At 37.6% G+C, this 26,956-nt stretch overlaps 2 protein-coding genes across 6 annotated transcripts in view; both read right to left on the minus strand.

Annotated features, from left to right (window-relative positions):
* Positions 1–15,980, minus strand: part of tet3 (tet methylcytosine dioxygenase 3) — a 52,929-nt gene extending 36,949 nt beyond the window's left edge. Inside the window, exons 1-2 of one of the 4 annotated variants that reach the window (XM_048188906.1) lie at positions 15,294–15,980; positions 12,034–12,765 (exon numbers count right to left, since the gene is read on the minus strand). In XM_048188906.1, the coding sequence (XP_048044863.1) occupies positions 12,034–12,399 (366 nt within the window). In that variant the 5' untranslated portion in view covers positions 12,400–12,765; positions 15,294–15,980. Of the gene's footprint in view, positions 1–262; positions 1,733–12,033; positions 12,766–14,302; positions 14,633–15,293 lie in introns of those variants that run through there. The other 3 variants (XM_048188907.1, XM_048188909.1, XM_048188908.1) reach the window with 3 other exon arrangements.
* A 149-nt stretch (positions 15,981–16,129) lies between these two features.
* Positions 16,130–26,363, minus strand: ap3m2 (adaptor related protein complex 3 subunit mu 2). Of its 2 annotated transcripts, XM_048188912.1 has the most exons (10): positions 26,210–26,344; positions 25,837–26,111; positions 25,461–25,741; positions 23,102–23,273; positions 22,876–23,013; positions 22,655–22,740; positions 20,076–20,209; positions 18,662–18,869; positions 17,773–17,917; positions 16,130–17,062 (listed from the first exon to the last, which is right to left on the minus strand). In XM_048188912.1, exons 3-10 carry the CDS (start codon positions 25,731–25,733, stop codon positions 16,962–16,964), a joined length of 1,257 nt encoding a protein of 418 aa, XP_048044869.1. In that variant the 5' UTR covers positions 25,734–25,741; positions 25,837–26,111; positions 26,210–26,344; the 3' UTR covers positions 16,130–16,961. The 2 variants fall into 2 exon arrangements, with proteins under 2 accessions (XP_048044869.1, XP_048044868.1); XM_048188911.1 differs by lacking the exon at positions 25,837–26,111 and having other exon boundaries at positions 26,210–26,363.
* Between the last annotated feature and the right edge of the window lie 593 nt (positions 26,364–26,956).

Consider the following 26,956-nt stretch of genomic DNA (forward strand, 5'->3'; position numbering starts at 1 on the left):
ATTATGACTGGGCTCATTTACATGCATAAAACAGAACATGTTAAATAAATGACCAAATGCTGTCCTTTATATTTATACAACCATGCCAATTATGATATAAAACATACCTGTATGACATAAAAAGGCATTTAACTGTGAGCTAGTTGTTTCTGACCCCAGCTTTTCTATAAACCAGTACTGTTCAGACACCCCCCCCCCCCCCCCAAACACCCCATCTGCCATTACTGTCCATCATTTTTTCCCTGTGCTAATAAATATTTACCTACTCAGCCTCGCTGCCTTCGTGTGTTGCTCTTCGGTGGCGAGAGGTATCCCCCATCAGAAGACCCAAAGCATTCTCTCGGCGTCCCCCCACCTCTCTCTCGCTCTCTATCTGTCTGTCTTTCTTTATCTTTCTTTTCTTCTCCCTCTCTCTTCTGGTCTCTGTCCATTCAGGAAGCCATCTTGTGTTCTTAATCCTGTTTTACATTAGCTCTCGTACGCTCTTTCGTTCTCGCCCTCCCTGCCTCTCTCTCTCTCTCACTTCCTCCAATTCATGGCTCGACCGCATATACACAGGAGCATTTTTTTTTTTAAAAGGCAGTGTGATCGCTATCACTGCTGCACTATAGCCTCCTCCCTCTCTTTCTTTTTCCTCTACCCCCCTTCCCCCCTCTCCAAACGAAAAAGCTAACAGAATACGTGATGTGAATACTCCCCCCGCCTCCTTTCCGACCTACACACACTCAACAAACGCACGCACGGCGACGTCACGCCACCGATAGCTCACAAAGAGCGGCTGTCGGCCAATCGGAGGCGAGCATGGGCACTGCTGCTAGGGTGAAACAGACAAGAGGAGAGAGAGAGAATGAGCGAGAGACATCAAGAGAGAGCGCACGAGGGCGGGATGAGCTGGATAAAGAAAGAGGGCGCGTGCTGTGAACAATGCGTGTGCATGTGCGTCTGTGCGTTTCAGACTGGGGGGAAGGGTTTCTCTCTCGTGCACTGTGGCTGTCAATTATCTAACCCGGCTTGCCTTCCTTAAACAATGGCTCTGGAATGTGGTATCACTGAAGACCATCTGTGTCTCGGCTGTCTGCAACAACTGGACTGGACTGCACACGTGCATGTGCATGCCGTGTCTTTGGTATCACAGGCGAACAATGTCACTGACAGAAACATACACATCCAATCCTCTTGATCCAGCCGGTGACACACGATCAGCTGCCAACAGTTGTTTGAAAATACAAAGGAAACATACAAATTCTTGCCGTCTTCCATTCCGCCAAGCAAAAACGTAACCTATTATGAATACCATTTGAGAACGTAACACCATTTTACATTCGTCTGATCTTACATTGCATCGCAAATGCTAGTCAAATCGCAGCTGTTTTAAACGCTCAGGATTGACCGACTGTGCGAAGCATAAGTGCATGCTTAAAATAGCACTATAAATGCTTCCATTTCAATCTTTCAAAGTCTATAAACCATACACAGTAGACTACAACCTCTGCTGGCCAGACCTACAAAAGCCTGCTAGATGGAAATACGCGAGTAGTTAGGTTATTTCGAGTGCAAAAGCTGACGATAAAAAGCTTAGTAGCGTACGTGCTTCCATTCGTGAACAAGAAAACAGCAACTGCGATCAACAAAATCAGAAATGTGAAATTTAAAAACAGATCAAAATTTAATTTGCTTTAATTTTACTTCATAATCCTCAGGATTTGCCTGTATTTTCCTCAAGCAGAGACATGTGGAGGACGAGAGTGGAGGGAAGCGTGAGCTCAGGCTTTCGAAGAAGGAGCGGACGTTTGGTGACGCAGCAGTTGTGATGAGAGTGGATTACGCAGCGTGGGAGTTCCAGTAACACCGTGTTCGAGCATTCGTGTGCATCTGCGTGAAGGCTTGCAGTAACCACGAGGCTAGGGAAGGTTGCGCTGTGGCATCAAATTTCTGTTTAACTTTTTTCTTTACACTCCTAGCATCATAAGAAACAATGTGAATGTAATTTTGAGGTTTTGCACAAAGGAATTGGCAAAGCGTGTTCTACTGACGGAGAGAGTTGCGGTGCAAATGCATTCGGAATGACTGCCGTCTTCCTGATGTTATCTCATCTGTTTGCTTTGATACTGGCTGAATCGCCTGGTTCGTCACGAGAGCCAAAGTGCCTAAGTGGTCATTAATCTCCTTCCTAGCACTCTCATGACAAGCCAGGTGATTCAGGCTGTATCAAAGCAAATTCCCTTTAGGCTGTCTGAAAATTGTCATAATCCTGCCGGTGACTGTTAACACTGTTACACACACGCTCACACAGAGTTCTCGTGGTAAGACTGCAGAAACATCGTTAGGGCTTCATTGTCGATGAATTGCAAAGGTCTGTGTGTGTGTGCGTGTGCGTACCTGTGTGAGTTTAAATGAGGGGTGAGACATCGTTGTAATAACAGAAGGATTAACAATCCTAATTAACTCCCTCCTCCCACTTTTGTCAAACAATGGCCACCCCAATTCAACTAATCCACACTGAGTTTCTAAGACCCTGCTCCAATATACAACTTAACACACACAAACAGGTTTGTTTTTGTGAATTGTGGGGACATTCCATAGGCGTAATGGTTTATACTGTACAAACCGTATTTTCTATCGCCCTACACTACCCCTACACCTAAACCTACCCATCACAGAAAACTGTGCACATTTTTACTTTCTCAAAAAATCTAATTCTGTATGATTTATAAGCCTTTTGAAAAATGGGGACATGGGGTAATGTCCTCATAAGTCACCCTCTCCTTGTAATACCTATGACACACTCAAGTCATTATACAAATTTGTGTTCTGATATGTCACAAACACACACACACACACACACACACACACACACACACACACACATACTTACATTCACACTCCAACTCTGGCCTGGTACTGCACATTAATTGCAAGTTTTGAACTGCATGTTACATTATCAAAGTCTAATCTCATAAAATCTGTCAAGAACTTGTCTAGGTCATATTTCACCCTAAACTACATAAAATATATAGAAATATATAATATGTAAGAATATGATAGATATACATATAGGGAGAATACATTTTGTATGCCAAAAAACAAAATAACAACTTTATTCAAAAATATCTAGAAAAGATTCGTAAAGCTTTGAAGCTTCGTGAAGCAGTGTTTTGAAAATCGCCCATCACTAGATATAGTTGAATAAAGTCGTTAATTTGTTTTTTTGGCTCATAGAAGGTATTCTCGTCGCTTCATAACATTAAGGTTAAACCACTGTAGTCACATGAACTGTTTTAAATACATCTTTAGCAGCTTTCTGGGCATTGAAATTGTTAATTGTTTTGCTGGCAATGGAGACCTTACTGAGCCATCGGATTTTATCAAAAATATCTTAATTTGTGTTCCGAAGATGAACGAAGGTCTTACGGGTGTGGAACGACATGAGGGTGAGTAATAAATGACAGAAGTTTCATTTTGGGGTTAACTAACCCTTTAAATTTGTATTTAATTTACTGACTAAATTTTTTTTTAGAAACCTGCAAGTGGTACAACATCTATACCGCGGTATAGTTGTTGCATGCAAACTATGTTGAAGGGGCTATCATTTATCCATGACAAAAACAAACATAGAAAATTAAAAATAAACCGAAAATCTCCTGCCAACAAAGCATATCATTACTTTTCTGGAAGACAGACACAACTAAATGACACTAAGGGGAAAAAAAAAAAAAGAATCCAAAAAGTGTTACTACTTTTAAAGCATGTGATGTAATAATACTTTATTTTTAAGATGAATACTCCCCAAAACATCTCAGTTTCAAGCTGTCTTACATGACTGATGCAGCAGCCCTATTGACAATCTATATGCTGTAGCACTGACTGATACATACTGTAGTGAATGGATCAATAAATGTGCTGTGATGGTCATTTGTAAAGCCCTTTTTATTTGCATTATTTAACATTGCCACTCATTTTCAAATGCACCTTTTTGCATCTATATATCGAATATAATGTAGATTTAGTTCTAAACTGCTTAATGTTGCTCATCTTCCAAACACACAGAGAGCCAACAGCTACAGTAATTATTCTCGTTCAGTGACTGCTTGGGGTTTATTAGCATTATTGAGTGCTGCTACCTGTCATGCACGCTGGGTCTGCATTCATTCTGACTCAGAGCAAAACTCTGATTGGTGGAAAAGGCTATAATGTGATTTGGTTGCCAGGCAATAGTGAAGTCAGCTGGTGGTATAGAGCAGAGGTCAGCTCAATAAAATATGGCCAATTTGGACACTGTAGCACAGCAAGGTTGGTTGTTCCAGCTCTCAAAAGATAGTATCTTTCCAGTTTTAATCTCAAATTCAACAAGGCAGGTGCTCAGAATAGGTTTTGTGCACACATGCCAAGTCAAAATGATTTGTGAATCTGGATTTGGATTAGTTCACATTTATGCTACTGGATTTCTCACATTCAGTGATTTATTAATGAATGTTTTGCTGCACATGTGAGATTTCAATGGGTAGATTTTGGAGCCGGTCTCATGTGCTCAGTGAAGTGATGAGGAAGGAAAGAGGTTGGGAGAGGCGAGGGGGGGATGGGTGACCCTGACAAACACACACACACACACACACACACACACACACACACACACACACAGACATTTAAATCTAATCCACCTCATCCTTTGTCTGATCTTAGCTAGTAAACAAAATCAGCAATTCAAAATCAGCTTTCAAAAAATGTCTTTGACTGGTAAAAAAAAATATCTGTTATCAGAAACATATCTATTATTTGTTTTGGGATTGAGATAACTAGATTTTCTGAAGGTAATGCAAGTAGCCTGTACAAAGTTAGCTGCTATAATGTAAAGGTATTCTGGATGGTTGCTAGCTGGTTCCTTTCTGGCCCAAATCAAAAGGATCCACCTTCAAGTCTCTGACACTCTGGTTTTTAGATTTGACCCAAATGCCTCCTTCAATATAAATCTGTGGGATTTTTTTTTTTCAAACTGTAAGTTTGATCGGTTAGAAAGTAATAGCCCATTTCAATAGTCAATAGACTATGTAGGGCTAAAGATAATAATAGGCTATATATAGGGTTCACTGATAAAATGCTTTGTGAGTGCAACAGTAACAGCGATAAGTGTATATATGTGTATATAAGTTAAACATTCCCATTTTGTAAGAAACTACATCACTTTTCTGCTTACAGCATGACTTCATAAAGTCCTTATACTTGGAAATCAACAGCTCTGTGTCTAACATTATACATTTACAACTGTTCTTTTGTTAGACATTTTAATTCAAAGTAAATGAGTGCATTCAGATATATATATATATATATATATATATATATATATATATATATATATATATATATATATATTATAAAAAATTATATATCTATATTAGGGCTGTCAAACGATTAATTGCGATTAATAGCATTCAAAATAAAAGTTTGAGTTTGCATACTGTATGTGTGAGCACCGTGTGTAATTAATATGTATATATTTAGGAGAAATATGTTATTTATGTACAAAATAGTTTTATTTATAAATAATATAAATTATATAAAAACATAAATAAATACATATACTTGTAAATATTTCTCAAATATACACATGAATTTGTTTGTATTTATATATACATAATAATTACACACAGTACACCCACATATATTAGGCAAACTCAAACTTTTATTTTATATGCGATTAATCGTTTGACAGCCCTAATCTATCTATCTATCTATCTATCTATCTATCTATCTATCTATATATATATATATATATATATATCACGGTTCCCACAAAAACATTAGGAAGCACACAAAGGTCTTTGACATTGATAATAATAATAATGTTTCTTGAGAACCAAATCAGCATATTAGAGTGATTTCTGAAGGACCATGTGACACTGAAGACTAGAGTAATAATGTTGAAAATTCAACTTTTCCATCACAGGAATAAATTACATTTTAATATATATTAAAATAGAAAAAAAATATATTAAATTGTAATAATATTTTAAAATATTACAGTTTTGCTGTATTTTTAATCAAATAAATACAGCCATGGTGAACATGACACTTAAAAATCTTACCGACCCTAAACTTCTGAACGGTATTGTCTATGAATGACAAAATTGAGGAATGCACATTCAATTTAAAAGCTTGTAGCAAAACGTTGTACTTTGGTGTGAACTGAAGCTAGTCAGTCAGTGGTCAGTCATCAGTGTCTACATACCAGCCCTGATCCTCGCTAAAATCTAACCAGAAGCATTCCAGGCCTTGAATTGTATGGTCAATAATTAGGTTGAAGGAAAATGGTGGGAGAGTGGGCAGGAGTGTAAAAGAGTGGGAGTATTGTTGTTTCCTGTCATCGAATCAAAGATCTAATTCTGTCCGTTTCCCACAAAAGCACACTAAGACATGGATATCTTTCCCTCAATTGTCCTCACTGTCCTTTGCGTTTTCAGCCCTTCCTGTTTATCTGAATTTCTCCTTTACCTTTCCACTGTTTCTCTTTTTCTTTTGCTTGGTTCTTTTTCTTTTGCTTGGTTCTCGTTTTTTCCTCTCTCCTGCTCTATCCCTCCCCCGTTCTCCTTCCTCTTCTATTGGGCCATAGGTCAGCCCCCACACCTCCAATGGTCAAAGGTCAAAGAGCAGAGTATATAAAGTAAGCAAAAGGAATTCTCTGCACTGAGACTCTAAACCTGATCAAACCCACATATACACACAACTGGAACCCATGTGAGTGTGCTGACACTTAAAATAAAGAAAAAAGATCCTAAACTCTTTAAGCTGCAGCAGAAAAAGTATATAGTATCTGGTTTAATAACCAAAAAAGGAATTGAGAAACAAAAAAATCCATACAAAAAAAGAGACACATTATTAGTGGTGCTTAATAGGCAACATCTCAGTTACTATTGCTCATACTCAGTTTGAAAAATGCCTTATTAAAGTATTAAACTTCTGTGCATAACATGTTTGTGCTTGACATGAATGATACCTCAAATCATGTGGCTGGGTTAGGAGAGCTGTGCTATTATTAGGGCTGCACGATTAATTGCATGCTATTCTCACGCGCATTTCGTCAGTAAAGCCGGTTCCCTGATTACCGCTAAATCACCATCACCTGTTTTTAAACGGAGCGCCTTTTAATAGACGGAGCCGTAGTTCACGGACAAGCCACGCAATATCGCGTTCATTATCGCAGGCGATTCATCTGCGATATGAACGCGATATTGCGTGGCTTTTCAGTGACCTACGGCTCCGTCTATTAAATGCCGCTTCATTTGAAAGCAGGTGATGGTGATTTAGCGGTAATCAGGGAACCGGCTTTACTGACGAAATGCGCGTGAGAATAGCATGCGATTAATCGTGCAGCCCTAGCTATTATTATTTAAAGGTGCTGTAGAATCAAAAATTGAATTTACCTTGGCATAGTTGAATAACAAGAGTTCAGTACATAGAAAAGACATACATTGAGTTTCAAACTCCATTGCTTCCTCCTTCTTATGTAAATCTCATTTGTTTAAAAGACCTCTGAAAAACAGGCGAATCTCAACATAACACCGACTGTAACGTAACAGTCGGGATCATTAATATGTACGCCCCCAATATTTGCATATACCAGCTCATGTTCAAGGCATTACACAAGCCAGTATTAACGTCTGGAGAAGCACAGCCGAATCATCAGACTAGGTAAGCAAGCAAGGACAATAGCGAAAAATGGCAGATGGAGCAATAATAACTGACATGTTCCATGATATTTTTAGTGATATTTGTAAACTGTCTTTCTAAATGTTTTGTTAACATGTTGCTAATGCACTGTTAAATGTGGTTAGTTACCATCGTTTCTTACCGTATTCACGGAGACGAGAGCCGTCGCTATTTTCATTATTAAACACTTGCAGTCTGTATAATTCATAAACACAACTTCATTCTTTATAAATCTCTCCAACAGTGTGTAATGTTAGCTTTAGCCACGGAGCACTATCAAACTCGTTCAGAATCAAATGTAAACATTCAAATAAATACTGTACTCACATGATCCAAAGCATGCACGCAGTATGCATGACGAACATTTTGTAAAGATCCATTTGAGGGTTATATTAGCTGTGTGAACTTTGTTTATGCACTGTATTATAGTCAAGAGCACGAGGGGCAGGGAGCGCGAGATTTAAAGGGGTCGCAGCCTGAATCGGTGCATAGTTAATGATGCCCCAAAATAGGCAGTTAAAAAAATTAATTTAAAAAAAATCTATGGGGTATTTTGATCTGAAACTTCACAGACACATTCAGAAGACACCTTAGACTTATATTACATTAGAAAGAGCAGAGTGTGAGTGTTGAATTAGCAAAGCAATAGCACAGCTGTACATAAAATATTGCAATCCACACAACATAATGGGAGACATACTGTATCAGAGTTCAAACGTGGACAAATTGTTGGTGTGCATCTCGCTGGCTTATCTGTGACCAGGACAACAGGATAAATATCGAGAGCTATGGTATCCAGGGTAATGCTGGCAAACCAGCACATAGTATCAACCACATATGACAGGAGTAACTGTCGACAAAAGAGTAAGCTATTTGAAAGGGATGTCAAGGTACTAACCCAGATTGTATCCAAAAAACATAAAACCACAGCTGCCCAACTGCAGAATTAAATCCGCACCTCGACTTCAAGCGGAATTGAAGAGCGAACTGATATGACGTCATTTCGAACAAAATCAGGCCAAAACAAAGTTAGTTTTGTGTTCGGCAGATATCGTTGGGTAAAAACACGAACACACTGGAAATTTGCTTTATAGTACAAAATAGTAGAGACACTGACACTGTTTTTCATGTTTAATACTGTAAAGATGCTTGCTTTTAAGCAATCTGTTGTATAAAGCGCTATATAAATAAATGTGATGTGACTTTACTGGAGTGCCGAATTGCAGAGCTTGTGCAAACATATCCACATTGCTTTGATCAGATGCTTTACCCCTAATTGAAGAACGAAAAAGAACTTCGCCTAAATATATCGGAGCCTTAACACTCTGACTGTTGCGTGTCCAGAGAGAAGCAGCGGGGTGGATCAGTGATGGTTTGGGCTGCAATATCATGGCATTCCCTACTTGTGCTTGATGGGCGCATCACTGCAGAGGACTACCGAACCATTCTGGAGGACCATGTGGTTCAAACATTGTACCCTGAAGGGAGTGCAGTGTATCAGCATGATAATGTACTAATACACACAGCAAGACTTGTGAAGGAATGGTTGGATGAACATGAAGTTGAACATCTCCCATGGACTGCACAGCCATCAGATCTAAATATTTTTGACCCACTTTGGGGTATTTTGGAGGAGCAATTCAGAAAACGTTTTCCTCCACCAGCATCAGATAGTGACCTGGCCACTGTTCTGGAAGAGGAATGGCTCAAAATCCCTCTGGCCACTTTGAAGGACTTGTATCTGTCATTCTTAAGACGTACTGATGCTGTATTGGCCTCAAAAGGAAGCCGTACACCATACTAATAAGTTATTGTGGTAATTGTCCAACCCTTGTACCTATGCCATATACTTATATCAATAAAATATCAATAAAAATCTTATTCAATTTGAATTTGGCAAATATTCTATAATGCCAAATGAACTGAGGAAAAGTTGATTCTTGTTTGTCAGAGTAACAGACTTTTAGACAGCTGCTCTTTGAAAAAAAAAAAAGTATGATTAGCCACTCTCATATGTGATAATTCGGGAAAAAGAACACACTACAGCAGCTGCCTCTTTTAAAAAGCAAACAAAAAAACAAAAACAAAGAGAGGCTCGTTTTGTTAAGCTGTTGAGAGGGAGCTTCGCTGTGAGCAGCTGAGCAATTCTTCAATGCTTTTCAGTATCCGTGGGCTGATTTCCATACCTTAGCTAACCTCCCAAAGCTATGTGCAAACACAAACATGCTCCTTAACACACAAACAGCCAGCAGTTACCATACTGGAGTCAAATATCTCAATGTCACTGATACATAGTGTAACAAAGTATTAACTCCTATTAATCACATATTATATGATTATGGTTATACATGTAAAGTAATACATTAAAATATACTAAATATCAATTAAAATATCAAATATCATATCAAGTGGAAATTTCTGCACTGTGTGTATTGTACTGAAACGACTACATTAATGCTTGAAATCTGCATAAATATTACTTATATAATAAGAAAAAAGATGATTCTCATTTGAGACTCTAAGAAACTTGCCATACTGCCAGGTCATACAATCTAGGCAAGAATGGAGGGATGAGGAGACGTGTCAAGACAGGACAGGTAAGGAATGAGTCTAGGTGGACCAATAAGGGGTAATAAACAGGAAGTAATGACTGTAGCCTTGCTTTTGAGTGTTAACTTCTCCAAACAACATTCACAGATTACATGCATAGATATGTAACATGTTTGTATGTGCAAAGGTGGACTTAGCAAAGATGGACACACCATCTATGCACCCTGTCACCTTTGTAACCCTTTTTTTTTTTTACTGTCTTTTTCTCAAATTTTTTTACTGTCTTTTTCTGAACATCTGACCAGTTACCAAAGATAAGGCAACAAAAGCACATTTTGCTATTATTTTTGACAGTACACTAGCCATGATCTGCTGATTTTTTCCAGAGCCGCTTCCACAATGTCTACACTGCACAATGTATCTCTTTTACACCATGTCCACAATTTCTTTTTATGAGAGGATTCTTGAGCATGCAGAGTTGCGAGTAGACTAACTTAAACACCTCTGATCGGCCATTGCGTTCAAGAGATCAACACATCTGTGATTGGCAACACTGTTCAATGCTGCAAAAACCCATTGTAAAAAGAAACCTTTGACGTTCTCCAAAACGCAAACAAAAATACACCCTGGAGTATGCATATGCTATTATCAGTGCTGGGTAAATTACTTACAAATTATCTGTGATTTGAACTGGTCCTCTACTAACAAGCTCACAGTGCACTTTTTGTTTTGGCCAGAAAGCAAGGTTCGTCATTCATAAACACTGCCTGTATTAATTTATTCCTGATAACTCTACCGTTGACTTCACTCTGCTGCAAATGTTTTACTCACACTCGCTCCAGCTCTACTCACTCTGCTTTAACTTTTTCTAACAGTGCTGAACTGCTTGCTCATGTGCAGTAATATAGGAATGGTCCACTAGTAATCCACGATGGGGGCCCAGTATTCGCAAGATGCAATAATAACGTTAATGATTAATGATTAAGAAAATGAATACGTTCAATATTATTTCTATATGCTTCTGGGTATTTGTTGGGTTAGGGCCCCCTGATTCCCTGAGGCCCTAAGTGGCTGCTTACCTTACTTGGGCTGTGTTTACACCTGGTATTAAGATGTGTTTTGGTCGATCGGCTCACAAATAGACAAAGCAGACACATACTCCTGTACACCTGGTGTTTTAATCTGTCTCTTTTGTCCATTTTCAACCACTTCTGTCCTGATTTCTTCGGGGGGAGGGTCTATGGGTGGGTAAATGTGGGGGCTTTTTCAGATCTTTTGGTCTACTGGACAAAATAAGCTACCGTAATTAACAAATGAATGCAACCGGAGAAGATGGAAAAACATACAGAGAGCAGCAGCTTTCGTTTCTGCACTGATAGCCACAAGACCACGCCGAACGCAGTAAGTGCGTGTTATAAATCAGGAATGATGAGAGAACATTGTTCTTGGTGCGATTTTCAAACCAAAATTGGGTCTTCAGCCACAAATGTTTACGCATTAGGTCAGTAGGCGGACATCAGGCAGTCTTTTGTGGCAGCTTGAACACATTCGACCATATGAATATCTACAGTACGAAAGCAATCCGGTCAAATGCGTTTTCGACTACCTGGAAGTGGTCGAAAGTGGACAAGCTCAAAACTTTTTAGACCCCGTTTTTACACCTGTATTTAGTGTCATCCACTTGTGAACCGATCGACTAAAGCGAATCTTAATACCAGTGGTAAACAGGGCCTTATTGGCTAAGTCACAAAAAAAGAAGTGCAATATGATCAGATCTTTTACCTCCCATGGGCTCTTCCTCCTCTTCAGCTCATCACACTTTCTCAGTTTGCAGATCTGGTGTCCGATCTTTCTGTTCAGGCAGTTGCTGCAGGTACCGCAGTTCTCCTTCTGCATACAAGGCCCACATATGCCACATCTCTTCCTTTTCTTTTTCTGGGATACCACAGGCTCCATCAGTTCCTGGCCCTCCATCTGCGGCAAGGAGAACATGCCTGCTTGCTCATGCTCGGACCTGATGTAGTCAGCTGCAGGAGAAACCACCCTTGCACTCCTGGTCCCGAGGAAAACGTCAGGGTCCTCCTCGTCCACAGAGAATTCATATATGTCCTGGACGGGAGGGCCAGAGCCACCCTTCGGCTTGTGCATACTGACGGTCCCACTCTCCTTAAGGACAAGAGAGTGGTACAAGTGGCCGCTAACGGTTTCAAAATATAAGGTAAAATATAAGGTTCTTTACAACACAGCACAGACCAGTCCATAAAGTGTGTGTGCTGTGTTAGGACCACAAGGAGGAACGTTTGCAAAGGGTTTTAAAGGGTGGTGATGGGCACAAGAGGGACTCCTTACTTTGAGGAGTTAGTTCTGGGCATGACGTCATTCACCTGCAGGTGAGGGAATGTTAGGAATATGGCCGCAGGTGATGGGGAGCATCTCTCTGTTACACAAACTTGATGTCATTTGGACGTAGACAGAAAGCAGTTCAGCTCATTGCCACTTAAAGCAGTCTGGGGACTGTATGGAGAGAGAGGGGGGAGAAAAAAAAAAAGTATGGATAAGGATATATTTCAGTTTTGGTTAAATGAACTATAGTCAATAAAGCACATTTTTCATCTAAAATTCAGATTTAAAAAATATTGCTTTATTGACATGACTGTAAATAATGCAATATTTCCAAAGCTTGGAATATATACAAAAAAAATAAAAATAAAGATCAAAATAATAGAAAATATAACATAACTTAAATAAACAGTGTAACAAATTTGAACATCTATCTATCTATCTATCTATCTAAATGGGGACATGGATATGTATATATCTATGTTGATGTAATATAAAGTTTTTAACAAGCTTCATAATATAGGTCAAAAGACATTGACAGTATCAGCCTGAAATCTCATGATCATTGTTCAGTCTTGTTCAATGATCTGCAAAGGTAAAAACCCAGACAAGACACAAAGATACTGAATGACGATAGGTACTACGTGTGAAATGTGAGAAAATGCTCGGTTAGAATGGCGAATCCCTCTGAGACGGCTCTCCATTGCTCTCCACAGCTCTTTGTTTGTCCTCTATGAGTCTCAATACTGGACTTTCGCTCGACGCTCTTTGTTCAACGCTTGGGGACCGTCAATAAACTCAAATATTTTAACGGTAACTCCGGGTCACGCAGCGCACGTACTGTGCATTGTTGTTAAGGTATTGTATAGTTGAGATACACGTCAGTGAGGACTCGTTAACGGAACGTTATGACTCGCAATGACGCGTTATTTATTTGATAAAGTATGAGTAGAAGGTAAAAGGGTTTTAATGAAGAATTCCCTCTGTGCCTGACTTAATGCTGCTGCAGAGTAATTAATACGCTATAGCTATTTAAAAAAAAAAAACTGCAAGTCATCCAATCTTCCTTCACTAAGGCGAGTATGACTTTTTTTTTTTAAATAGCGTACTAAGATATAGTCTATAGTCTACATAGACATTATTTGCAGTATGAGCAAAATATTGTTTTCCCCACGTTGTATTCGATGTAGGCTAGTATATAAAGATTAGATTGATTGTTTTATTTAATACAATATATGAGGGCACAAAATAGGCAATGCTTGAGTAAGCAGAATGTAAATGCTCAAGTCAGCAGAATTTTTCGCGCTTTCTTAAACTTTGACACAATATTCTTATTTTTACCTAACAGGAATTATTTAAATATATAGCCTATAACGCACCCATAAACCGTGTAAACATATTGAAAACACAGGAAAACAGCAAATAAAACTGGAAACAAAGCTAGAACACACACACACAGAGATGACCATCTTAAAAACATAACAGAAAATATGTGCGCCAATATTCGTAACTACTATATTATATCTTGTGCAATCTTTTTGTGAATCCAGCGAAAGTATTGGAAAGCGTTACAATCCTCCCTGTCTGGTTAGTCAGGTATTTTTAACTTGTAGAAAAACTTCATTGGACATTATATCTACCCAATTAAAGAAGAATTCTGTCTTTTAACGTCCATAGCTTAATTACACATTAGACTTGAAATTATACTTACATGTGAAAACGGTTTTTGTCTTGCAAATCCTTCATGTTTTTTTTACACTTACAACTTATACAGTCACCTCAGGAGGATAGTGGTAACATAGACTAGTAATTTCACCCCTGAAGGTGGTTTATAAATGGCTAACTAACGGTGTTACAACTCACCACGTTACAGCATATTTAAGGGTTAATCTGCTAGCTAGTAGAAGTGACCGATCTTTTGAATGAAACTAAACAAATGACAGTCATATTAGCACATAAGTACAGAGCAAGAACGAAAAACTCGTTATGAACCCTATTAGAATGTCGAAATGAAAAGTATATCATGCCATCGACCACTAACCCCGGCCTTATCGTTAAATGGCCCAAATATAAAAACCAGCCAGTCAAGCTTGTCGCACGCGCTCTTTGAGACTTGAGCACGTGGCTCCTCACTCAGCCGGGCGCTTTAACTGGCGGCAAAAATGAAGAGTTCAGGAAAGGTTTAAAGACCGGCGATGATCGCTTAAACTCCGACGCATACACGCCTGTATTAGCTTTTCCGATTTATGTTGACAAACAAGTGACAGTTTTCCCTGGAAGGGTGAGAGAAACGACACATCAGCAAGGCCCCCCCTCTGCATAAAGAAAACAACACCCCGGGGTGCGTGTTGCAGCTTTGCCGGGCTCGAATTGTTACAAAATATAAACAAACAAAACAAAAATATAACATTTCTGAGTGAACAGAATGTTACATTTATAACGCATTCAATACACTGTAACAAAGGCAGTTCCAACGTTCCAAAGTTTCTGGTGTTGTTGTTACATTGATAGCTCTCATTATCACCGCCTAATACAACCGAAAAAGTTATCAGTATTCGATGTGTATTGCGCTAATCACCTCATTAGGGATTCAAAAACTTACACAGGGGAATACACATCTTTCATTTATGTACGTTTTCTAGCTTTTTCACCCCAAAAGACAGTTTCCGAATATAAAGAAATAATATGCAGGAAGAACTTACCACGTTCTCGTGCGTCTCGTCAAATCCCATTTAGATTAAAATGATGATTTACTTTTAAAAACATTACATGCATATAAAATTCCACATGACTAAAATTATTAAAGCGCAATTAGTTTTTATCTTAAAATGCAGGGCAAATGAGGGGCAAAAGGAAGAGTTCATTTGCTGCACGGGTTAAAAAAAAAACTAAACTAAACAGTCAGGACATGACATGGCGAATTTCACGATAAGAAAAAAGTTGCTATTTCATTATGGGACAGACCCTTTAACTTTCCTCTAAGTCTTGTCTACGTACTCTAGGGAAGTTTTAGAGTTAAAAGACGATGAGGAGGAGGAAGGAGAGGCGGCGAGAGACTGAAGTAAGTTGTGGAATGGAGTTCAGAGAGTGCCGTGGATCGATGGGGTTAAAATTGCGTCATCGCGGTGACTACATGTCTAGATTTAAACTGAACTTAAAGGGAAGAAAAATGTTAAACGTCCTCTTCAAGTCTATGCCAAACCATCCTTACCACGTGGTGACATGTTATGTTAATCTCTCTGTTAACATATTACACATTTTAATCACAATATTTATGCAATTTACATGGTTTAAGAGATGCATGCTGCCAAACATAAGGTTTTTTTGTATTTTTTTATTACATAGCACTGTAAACAGTTGTATTTATCTGAAAAACAGTAAGGAGGAAAGAAAACAACATCAATAGTAGCTAAAAACAAAATTCACATCATTCCTACTCTGTGTATATTTCATTCAGTATCCATAAGCAAACCAACCATAAATCATCATCATCATAAAATCTCTAGAACTGCACTTTAAATGACTGGACGGATGCAAGTACTATGCTTCGAGTCCATTTTTTAATGCATGTCGCATTCTGGGTAAGACAAATGACACAATCAAGCATCACATATAGCATTATTATGGATTGTTATGGTCAGTTATGCTTTAAATAGGTTGTCAGATATTCAATAAATAGTATAAGAAACAGTTTTAAAAAGCATTCAAACAATAGAGATTTATACTGTCAAAATACTACGGTAAACAAATAAAGAAAAGCTCCAGTGTTAAACCATCTGAAATACGGTTTACTTTGGACACAATCATTGGGGACGGAAGCCAAAATCAGTCTGTGATGGTAATATAAGATTATTGTTCTGCAATGCAGAAATGAGTCTCCTATTGCCTCGCTTCTCAGAGGCACAGATCAATACATGACAGTGCAGTTCAATCTCATGAAGAAATGAGACTCAGGATGGAAATACGGTATGAAGGAAAGAGTTTTAAAACCGACATTGAGAAATAAACCAAGAAAGGGTATGAACACAGGAGATAGATGGAGGTTTGAGAGCAAATGTAACCCAAAGAAGCTGCAAATAAAATGGACGAAATTTTTTAAATAAGAAAATGAGGTTCAGAAATGTAGTTACTGTCCCTTTAACCTGGGTGGACCTCTAATAGCACATTTGATAGTGTTAATAACAACATTGCCTCTTTGGGAGTCACACGCTCCCATTAATGGCTGACAGTCTTATCATACATTTTCCTGAAAAAATCCTGAAATGCATTCCAAAGGACATGTATCTACTCAAACCTGTTCTCTTTTCTTTATCTCCATTTTGCCATAAACCCACTGTATTAATTATGGAATGGAAGCAGAAAGAGGTCGCCTAGGTTCGGACTTGGAATTTGCCAGCCTTGGTCATGTATTTGATGCCTTTGAAAGGTTTGTACTTCTCGCCGTACATGTCCAACCTATTTACTTTCAGACCTGTTGGGTGAGAAAGCAGAAAGCAAACATGTCAGTTGCGCAGCACGTATGTATATGGCACGATAGAGTCTTTGGGGAAAGCTTGCGACTGCTAAAAGAACTGAATCAATGATCAGTCAAGATGATGCGCTTGAAACGCTCTGTCTTACAGTGCCATGTTACAGGGGCAGCTGTTCGAACCATCTGTTTCAGAATCAAAACAGCTCCACCTTCTGGCCAGATAATGCAACTGTCATAAATGTTCTCAATTGCTCATTCATATGCAGAATTGGTCTTTATTAGATCCCCTGTGGGAGATTAAAGAAACAATTTCCTGACTGTGAAAATTTCTCTGTGCACATTTACTGTACAGAACAAAATCTCCAAGGTACTTGAAACAAATTTGATATTTTAATGGACTAATTATATATATTTTTCAATACAATACATTTTATATCCCAGGAGGCAAATTCTACTGTGCATAATAAAGTAATACAATAAAGATCCACAATTAAATTTGAACTAAAAGCCTCACCATATTTTTTAAACATGTAATCCATACTGTTTGGATACAATTAGTAGGGCTGAAACGGTTTCAAAAGTGTATACTGTATAACAAATATAATTTGTTACTTTTCTATGAACAATCTTGCCGTTGTGTTGGGTCAACACTTGATGTCCTGTGTAAATTCTGAAGCCAAATCAGTTAAGAAACCACTGATCTACAGTACCTGAAATGGCCAGCTGCTGAATCTTGAACTGGATGTTGATTGTTGGATTTTCATCAGGTTTGGAGGCTCCAGCCTGGAGACTCACAGATCCTTTTAAACTGGGCAGTTTCTGGGGGTTTATCTTACCCACATCCCATGACAAAAGCTGCAAATATACCACAATTCATTGCAACATTAATATGCAGCTTCTGCCAGTTAAAAAAGACTCATAATGCACATGCTGACATTATATTACATTACATTACATTACATGTGGTGCAACCAGAAGGTATGAAAAGATGAAAATTACCCCATGATTTGCACGATGTATATCGTAGAACGTTGCGTAGTACGTCATAGTGTAGCGTAAGTGACGCTTTAGATGCAAGTAGAATATGTATGACAGTTTGGCCAGAAGGTAGTTATTTTACTTTATAACATGTTAAATATGGATATATTTCTTACACAAAATGCATCGATTCACTTCAGAAGGCCTTTATTGACCCCCCGGAGCTGTGTGGAGTATGTTTATGACAGATGAATGCACTTATTTGAGAGTCAAACTAGTGACCCCTGTTCACTGCCATTATATATAAAGGTTGATAGCGTCAGGGTGTTTGTTAATATATCTCTGATTGTATTCGCCTGAAAGAAGAAAGTCATATACACCTTGGATGGCTTGAGGGTGAGTAAATCATGGGGTAATTTTCATTTTAAAGTGAACTAATCCTTTAATTGTTGTCACCATCAGTTGATCATGGAGCACTTCTTAGCCTTTGCACGTGAAAAATAAACTGCATACTTGACAACACTGACTCAAGTTTCAATCAAGTTTGTTCTCAGTTAACTCAAAAATGAACATCAGAACCTAAAGAGCAATGAACACAGAAAACAATAAATGCTCATTTACCTTGGTGACAGGGTCAAAAGTGTAAGTTCCCTGTGAGGGGTTGAGGTTGGCGTTGAGGACACCACGGGGCAGCTGACTGCTCACCAGCACTGATTCCACCACCTTACCCATGGTCTGCTTTGGGCCGAGGGTGAGCTCAAAACGACCTTGAGAACTGCCCTCTCTGAAGCTGATGTTATGCTTTACGTACACTGGGATGGCCACCAGGCTGAAGAATATAGCAATGAAGTATTCAAGTTAAACTGCAAAATATCAGCTTATAGCTTTGCCATCACAGAAATAAGTTACATTTTAAAATATAGTATAATAAAAATCGGTTATTTTAAGCCGTAATAATATTTCACAATATTTTACTGTATTTTTGATCAAATGAATGCAGCCTTAGTGAGCATTAGAATTTTTTTTTTAAAAACATAAAACAAAAAAAATCTTACGGACCCCAAACTTTTGAAATGGTAATGTATATAATATACTACAAACCATTAATTAGAAAGTTAACAACAACAGAATAAAATGACTAATATTACTAAGGGATTTTTGATATTTTTTCCCACTGCTCTGCACAAAAGGGGCTTTTGCAAAGGGTAGTTATAAAAACGTAGTTATAAGGAACTAGCCACAAGGGCAGTCCCCCGAGAACTAAATAATTCCCTAGGGCCATTTTCCTGGTTGCATTTGCACCGCCAGTATTAATTCTGAAGTGACAGGCCGACCGACAGTGACGTCATTTGAGAATGGCATTCAACAACGTCAACAACAGGAGGATGGAGGGCGCCAATATCAGAGCTGTGTATTTGTTGCGTCGTGGGTTTTGTGATATCAGGGATAGAGAGATACATGCTCTTTCAATATGCAATTGAAAAAGCAAAAAGGAGGGCTAAGAGATGAAATCTCCTACAACTTGCTGTGCTACATTTCATAGAGGCTGAGAAAAGAACATTATGCCGCAGACAAAGGCGACAGGTAAATGCTATCTGTCACTGTTTTCCATATCTATAGAGTTAGTATGTAGAATAAATGTATGTAAACTGTGTGTTTACACGGCTTTTTAAACATGGCAGGTGCCGGTGCTTCGCATAGCATGTGTTTGGCCAATCAACGTACACTTGCGTCACTTCTAGTTCCTATTGAGCTCAGTTAGACCTTATTCTGCAGTAGGAGCTAATTTAGTCCCTCCAAAGGCTTTCCCATAACTAAAATCGTTCCAGGTTCCTGGGGTGAAAACTCCCCAAAAAGTGGGTACTTCCACCAATAGTTATAGGAACTATGAAAACGTTCCTCTGGTGTGAAAGCCTATAAATGAATATCTAAAAAGGGGCTATTTTTTGTCATTTCCCCACTATGAGTTAATAATGGGTTAATAATAACAATGAGTTAATAAAAATAAGCTAATAATATGTTGGGATGTTCTCACTTCTGAGAGCTGACGTGGTAGGACAGGAGGCGGAAGTTGCCATCTGGTGGGATGAAGGAAAGAATTCGCTCAGCTTCCCAACGCTTGAACCGCACACAGGGGTGGAAGCTGACATCATCCAGGAGTCGAGGGTTCTACAGAATGAAAGATGCCAAGTGCAAAGGAATGAAATGGAAAGAAAAGGAATGAGGTATATGGGTTAGAGTTAGTATATACAGGTGCTGGTCATATAATTAGAATATCATCAAAAAGTTGATTTATTTGACTAATTCCATTCAAAAAGTGAAACTTGTATATTATATTCATTCATTACACACAGACTGATATATTTCAAATGTTTATTTCTTTTAATTTTGAGGATTATAACTAAGGAAAATCCCAAATTCAGTATCTCAGAAAATTAGAATATTACTTAAGACCAATACAAAGAAAGGATTTTTAGAAATCTTGGCCAAATGAAAAGTATGAACATGAAAAGTATGAGCATGTACAGCATTCAATACTTAGTTGGGGCTCCTTTTGCCTGAATTACTGCAGCAATGCGGCGTGGCATGGAGTTGATCAGTCTATGGCACTGCTCAGGTGTTATGAGAGCCCACTTTGATAGTGGCCTTCACTCTTCTGCATTGTTGGGTCTGGCATATCACATCTGGCTCTTCACAACACCTCATAGATTTTCTATGGGGTTAAGGTCAGGCGAGTTTGCTGGCCAATTAAGAACAGGGATACCATGGTCCTTAAACCAGGTACTGGTAGCTTTGGCACTGTGTGCAGGTGCCAAGTCCTGTTGGAAAATGAAATCTGCATCTCCATAAAGTTAGTCAGCAGCAGGAAGCATGAAGTGCTCTAAAACTTCCTGGTATACGGCTGCGTTGACCTTGGACCTCAGAAAACACAGTGGACCAACACCAGCAGATGACATGGCACCCCAAACCATCACTGACTGTGGAAACTTTACACTGTACCTCAAGCAACGTGGATTGTGTGCCTCTCCTCTCTTCCTCCAGACTCTGGGACCCTGATTTCCAAAGGAAATGCAAAATTTACTTTCATCAGAGAACATAACTTTGGACCACTCAGCAACAGTCCAGTCCTTTTTGTCTTTAGCCCAGGCGAGACGCTTCTGACGCTCTGTCTGTTCAAGAGTGGCTTGACACAAGGAATGCGACAGCTGAAACCCATGTCTTGCATACGTCTGTGCGTAGTGGTTCTTGAAGCACTGACTCCAGCTGCAGTCCACTCTTTGTGAATCTCCCCCACATTTTTGAATGGGTTTTGTTTCACAATCCTCTCCAGGGTGCGGTTATCCCTATTGCTTGTACACTTTTTTTCTACCACATCTTTTCCTTCCCTTCGTCTCTCTATTAATGTGCTTGGACACAGAGCTCTGTGAACAGCCAGCCTCTTTTGCAATGACTTTTTGTGCCTTGCCCTCCTTGTGCAAGGTGTCAATGGTTGTCTTTTGGACAACTGTCAAGTCAGCAGTCTTCCCCATGATTGTGTAGCCTACAGAACTAGACTGAGAGACCATTTAAAGGCCTTTGCAGGTGTTTTGAGTTAATTAGCTGATTAGAGTGTGGCACCAGGTGTCTTCAATATTGAACCTTTTCACAATATTCTAATTTTCTGATATACTGAATTTGGGATTTTCCTTAGTTGTCAGTTATAATCATCAAAATTAAAAGAAATAAACATTTGAAGTATATCAGTCTGTGTGTAATGAATGAATATAATATACAAGTTTCACTTTTTGAATGGAATTAGTGAAATAAATCAACTTTTTGATGATATTCTAATTATATGACCAGCACCTGTAGTATTATGAAATATACTGCAGATTGGAATTTCAAAGTACATTTGGTAATTTGTCAAACGTAATTAAATACAATAAATGCAAATTCTGCTAAATTAATACATGTAAAAATGTAAAATTAAAAATGTTCTAGAACTGAAAAGCAATTTTGAAAGGTGAAGATTTCAGCCCAAGATGACTTATTGGCCAGTGCAACATAAGCAAAGCATTATATACCTTTAAAGATATCAAAGTATTGAAGTATCTTATGGTAGCCACCATGTAGCTAATTAGCTTTCATATATTTTCACTTTTCATTTTAATTTCATTATGTGCTTTTCTCATTTTTATTAGTTTTGCTTTTGTAAATATTTCTGTTTGGCTTTAATCTATTTTTATTACAGTTTAGTTTTAGTAATTTTACTACTTCAAACTGAAATGTATTTTATTTCAGTTAGTTGCCAGGACAACATTTCTAATTTTCATTTAAGTTTTTATTAAAGATTATTTTTTCCCCCATCTCATATTAATATTTGATTTTATTTCAGCTTTATTTCAATTAATAAAAACAATTCAATAGTTTTAGGGCTGATGCATCCAGGCTGATAAGTGTCAGCTTAAGTCAAGTCAAATTAAGTCAAGTCGAACACAATCGGAGTTATATTAAATAATATATAAATTATGGGATAACTTTCATTTTTGGGTGAACTGTTCCTTTAAAAAACTGGAGTTGTTCAGGATTTCAAATAGTTCAGCAAACTTATTTTGAAAAGATGTCCAGGTTTACCATAAATGACAAGGTGAGATCAGGCATTCCTGTAAGTTTCACACAGGCGTCTATCACTCCCTGGATCTCTGCTGTGATAGTGGAACCTTGGGGGGGAAATATATTTTTTCGTAAATCATTTACAGATTCAGGTTTTAGGTTAGTGATCAGACAGCAGTCATTTGCATTTTATGGTTGCATCTACTGTAAATTATAACATACTGCTAAATAAGAAGATCTACCTGATTTGTCAATGATAGCATCGATTTCTTCCACCACGTCAAAATAAGCTTCGTTGTTGGTATATTTGACACCTGTGCGCCGCCATGGTACCACTGACAGCTGACCTGTAGGAAGCTGCTCGCCAACATTAGTACTTCCTGTGCACAGATAACAAACAGAAGAATTTGTTTGTATGGATTCACAAGCTGAGAGACATTTAACACACCACAAAATAAAACGGAATACCTGTGATGGTGTTCACCACTGTGCGCAGGATGGTTGGAGGTTTAATGAGCTCTTTTAGGATGTTTGATTCGGTGGCCAGAGGGAAGCCATTATCCAACATCTCCTCCAGCAGCTCATAGACCACAACAACATTGTCTTTAATAGCTGCCTCTGTACACACCCCAAAATAATCCTAAAGGGAAAAATATAACACGTTAATTGAATGTTCTCAGAAGTAATGGTTTGAAATGGTAGCACTTTAAAGTAATGCTTCATATTAAATTCAGTAATACATTAATATATTTTATAAAACAGATCAGTAGTTCATGCAATCCATTTATATTCTTTACCTTTGAATACCATGCACATACTATGGTTTTACAAAATGTACTGTGTGAATACCATATGAATATAGTAGTCATTCAGTATATGTTATCACCATCTGATGATACCATCACTGTACCATGAGAGCACCACAGTATTTTTTTTTTTTTTTAACTAAATCATATTAAGCAGCTAATATCATGTTATCAAAATATCATGGTGTATTTGGTTTTGTGGTATGTTTTCATAGTAATATGATACAATTTTGGACATGTACACTACTGTTCAAATTTTATATGTTTGGGGTCAATATGATTATATATTTTAAAATAAAGTAACAATTTTATTCTTTATTTTTTTAAATATAATTTTATTCAGCAAGGGTGCCTTAAAAGACATTTATATTGATAAAAAATCTATTTCAAATAAACACTGTTATTCAAAACTTTCTATTCATCAAAGAATCCTGAAAAAAGTATCAGGGTAGCAACTTTTTTTAACATAGTTTTTTGATCAGCAAATCAGCATATTAGAACGATTTTTCGAAGGCTCATGTGACACTGAAGACTGGAGTAATGATGCTGAAAATTCAGCTTTGATCACAAGAATAAATTACATTTTAAAGCATATTCAAATAGAATATTTAAAGGTCAGACTCCTTGTGTATTCAAAAATCTCACTGGATTATAAAATTAATGGCAAAATGAATGTTTAGAAATGTGAACTGATATTTCCCACTGACACACTACAGCAAAAGATATAAATAACTGGCTTAAAACCTTGAAAATACTGACGTGCCTAAAGACTTTCGCACAGTACTGTATATCAAAGTACTATGGTACTGTACTGGCATATGATACTGACCTAATAACTGTACTATGGTAGCACCACGGTATTTTTTGAGAAGCTTGTACCATGTTTACATTTTGAACATGGTACTATGGCAATGACATTACATTTTATACAAATAATATTCAATTACCCTGGAGTACACTCAGAAAAAGAGCTGAAAAGTACTTACTTTTTGTGTACTATAGTATATATATATATATATATATATATATATATATATATATATATATATATATATATATATATATATATATATATATATATATATATATATACAGTCCAAAAGTTTGGAACCACTAAGATTTTTAATGTTTTTATTTTAATTTAATTTTTAATCATTCTAATATGCTGATTTGCTGCTTAATAAACATTTATGATTTTGTACTTTTTTTTTCAGGATTCCTTGATGAATAGAAAGTTCAAAAGAACAGCATTTATCTGAAATACAAAGCTTCTGTAGCATTATACACTACCGTTCAAAAGTTTGGGGTCAGTAAGAATTTTTATTTTTATTTTTTTGAAAAGAAATTAAAGAAATGAATACTTTTATTCAGCAAGGATGCATTAAATCAATCAAAAGTGGCAGTAAAGACATTTATAATGTTACAAAAGATTAGATTTCAGATAAACACTGTTCTTTTGAACTTTCTATTCATCAAATAATCCTGAAAAAAAATATTGTACACAAATATTTTGTACAATTGTACACATTAAATGTTTCTTGAGCAGCAGATCAGCATATTAGAATGATTTCTGAAGGATCATGTGACACTGAAGACTGGAGTAATGATGCTGAAAATTCAGCTTTGCCATCACAGGAATAAATTACTTTGTGAAATATATTCAAATAGAAAACAGTTATTTTAAATTGTAATAATATTTCACAATATTACTGTTTTTTACTGTATTTTTAATTAAATAAATGTAGCCTTGGTGAGCAGACGAAACTTCTTTTAAAAACATTAAAAATCTTAGTGGTTCCAAACTTTTGGACTGTACTGTATATATATATATATATATATATATATATATATATATCAAAGCACAATGGTATTACAAAGCAAGGTGTTACAATATTGCGTTAAAATTAACTAATTTGTGTTACTTAGTTACTTTTTATGGAACGTAATGTTACGTTACAATGGTATTACAATCTGACACTATCATTAAGAATAAGTTATCAGAAGAATACAATCATACAAACCTGAAATGTGTCCACCACACGATGGAGGAACTCGATGACAAACAGAGGAGGCACCTCGCTCTGTATGACCGCCACGAAGTAGATACGGTGACGGAGCACGTTAATGAGGTAGTGATGCGGGGTCGGGATCACCGGAGGCACGTTCTCCGGTTCCGTGGCTCGTTCCAGGGCCTCGAAAAAGTAATCGCAAACGGATCGGCTGACCACACTCTTCCAGTGCTTCTCCAGAAAGATGTCCCCCGATGCGTTAACCAGGAATAGACTGTGGATCATCGTGACAGCTGGAAGACAAAACAGGGGGGGGGGGAATGTTAAACGCAAAATTATAAAATATTTCTATGACAAGCATGATGATTAATGCAGAACTGGAGCCTACGTGGTCTTGAGTCGTTCAGGCAACAACAGAACTGTAACCTGCCAGCATCTTTATGGGTAACCGATAGGCCTCTAAGCTCATTTGTTATTCTACATCCCTATCTGGTTACCGGATAGAAGAATAGATTTTTTAAAAAGCAGCCAGCTCGGATGAAGAGGAACGGGTTGGTTTGGTTGTTAACAGGATCGCATCATCATCATCATCATCATCCCCCTATCTATGCGTTAAGATTTTCTCCTCCCCTCTCTCGCATCACAGGACTGTCTTGTGACAAGCTGCGGATTAAAAAGGTTCATTCATTCCACATTTTCACCAGCCGTTCCTTTTTCTTTGGGTGCAGATGCTCAAATTGTACATATGAAATAATACTCACGATTTCTGGATTTTATTTCTCCCACTTCCCAGGAAATTTTTAATAAAGCACAACCAGAAACGTCGCTTCCTTCTCTGTTATTTTGAGACAAGAAAACATGATTGTCATTCGCTCTGACCAATGGTGTGCTACGTATAGCACTTGTGCCCGCCCACTCTAGTTACAATTGGTCAGAGCCATCCCTTGTATTGCGGAAGCTAGTGGACAAAAAGTTCATTGGACAGTGGACAATAAACGTCACCGCACAGCGCCCTGTATTATAAGACATAATTTTATAAGATACACCGATCTCACAATATATTTTAAAACTCTTTCAAACATGAGATCACAAAACAAAAACCTTATAAAAGCAATACAAATTCTAAAGTTCATGTAACTGCCCTAATAATATTTAGGGGTAGACCAGGTACAGTTGGTACACTTTTTGCTTTCACCGTTACCACACCAAAATTATGGGACTGAAAAGAAGTGAAACGAAGTGATTTTTCATATGACATTTCTTTTACTTGTCTACTAAAATATTATTAATAATTAACATCCATAAGTAGGTCATATTTTTCACAATTAGCTCATAAACACAAGAAGCTTTTTTGTTCCAACTGTACCCATGTCGAAAACAGTCAGGTACAGTTGAAACTGTACCCTAGTACAGTTGAGACACCCATCTGGAATGCTGTAAAGCTGCCTAACCAATTCACTACAAATGTAAAATACCTTTAAAAACGAGAATTTAACAGTTTTTATTTC

The sequence above is a fragment of the Megalobrama amblycephala genome, linkage group LG4, assembly GCF_018812025.1.
Source record: "Megalobrama amblycephala isolate DHTTF-2021 linkage group LG4, ASM1881202v1, whole genome shotgun sequence".
Taxonomy (NCBI): Eukaryota; Metazoa; Chordata; class Actinopteri; order Cypriniformes; family Xenocyprididae; genus Megalobrama; species Megalobrama amblycephala.

Coding starts and splice junctions, on each gene's coding strand:
- ap3m2 (XM_048188911.1), bottom strand. CDS start 25,733: ATGATCCACAGTCTATTCCTGGTTAACGCATCGGGGGACATCTTTCTG. Junction 23,274..25,460: donor GTGTGGTGGACACATTTCAG/GTTTGTATGATT, acceptor TTTTCCCTTTAG/GATTATTTTGGGGTGTGTAC. Junction 20,210..22,654: donor ATCTCACCTTGTCATTTATG/GTAAACCTGGAC, acceptor TTCATTCTGTAG/AACCCTCGACTCCTGGATGA.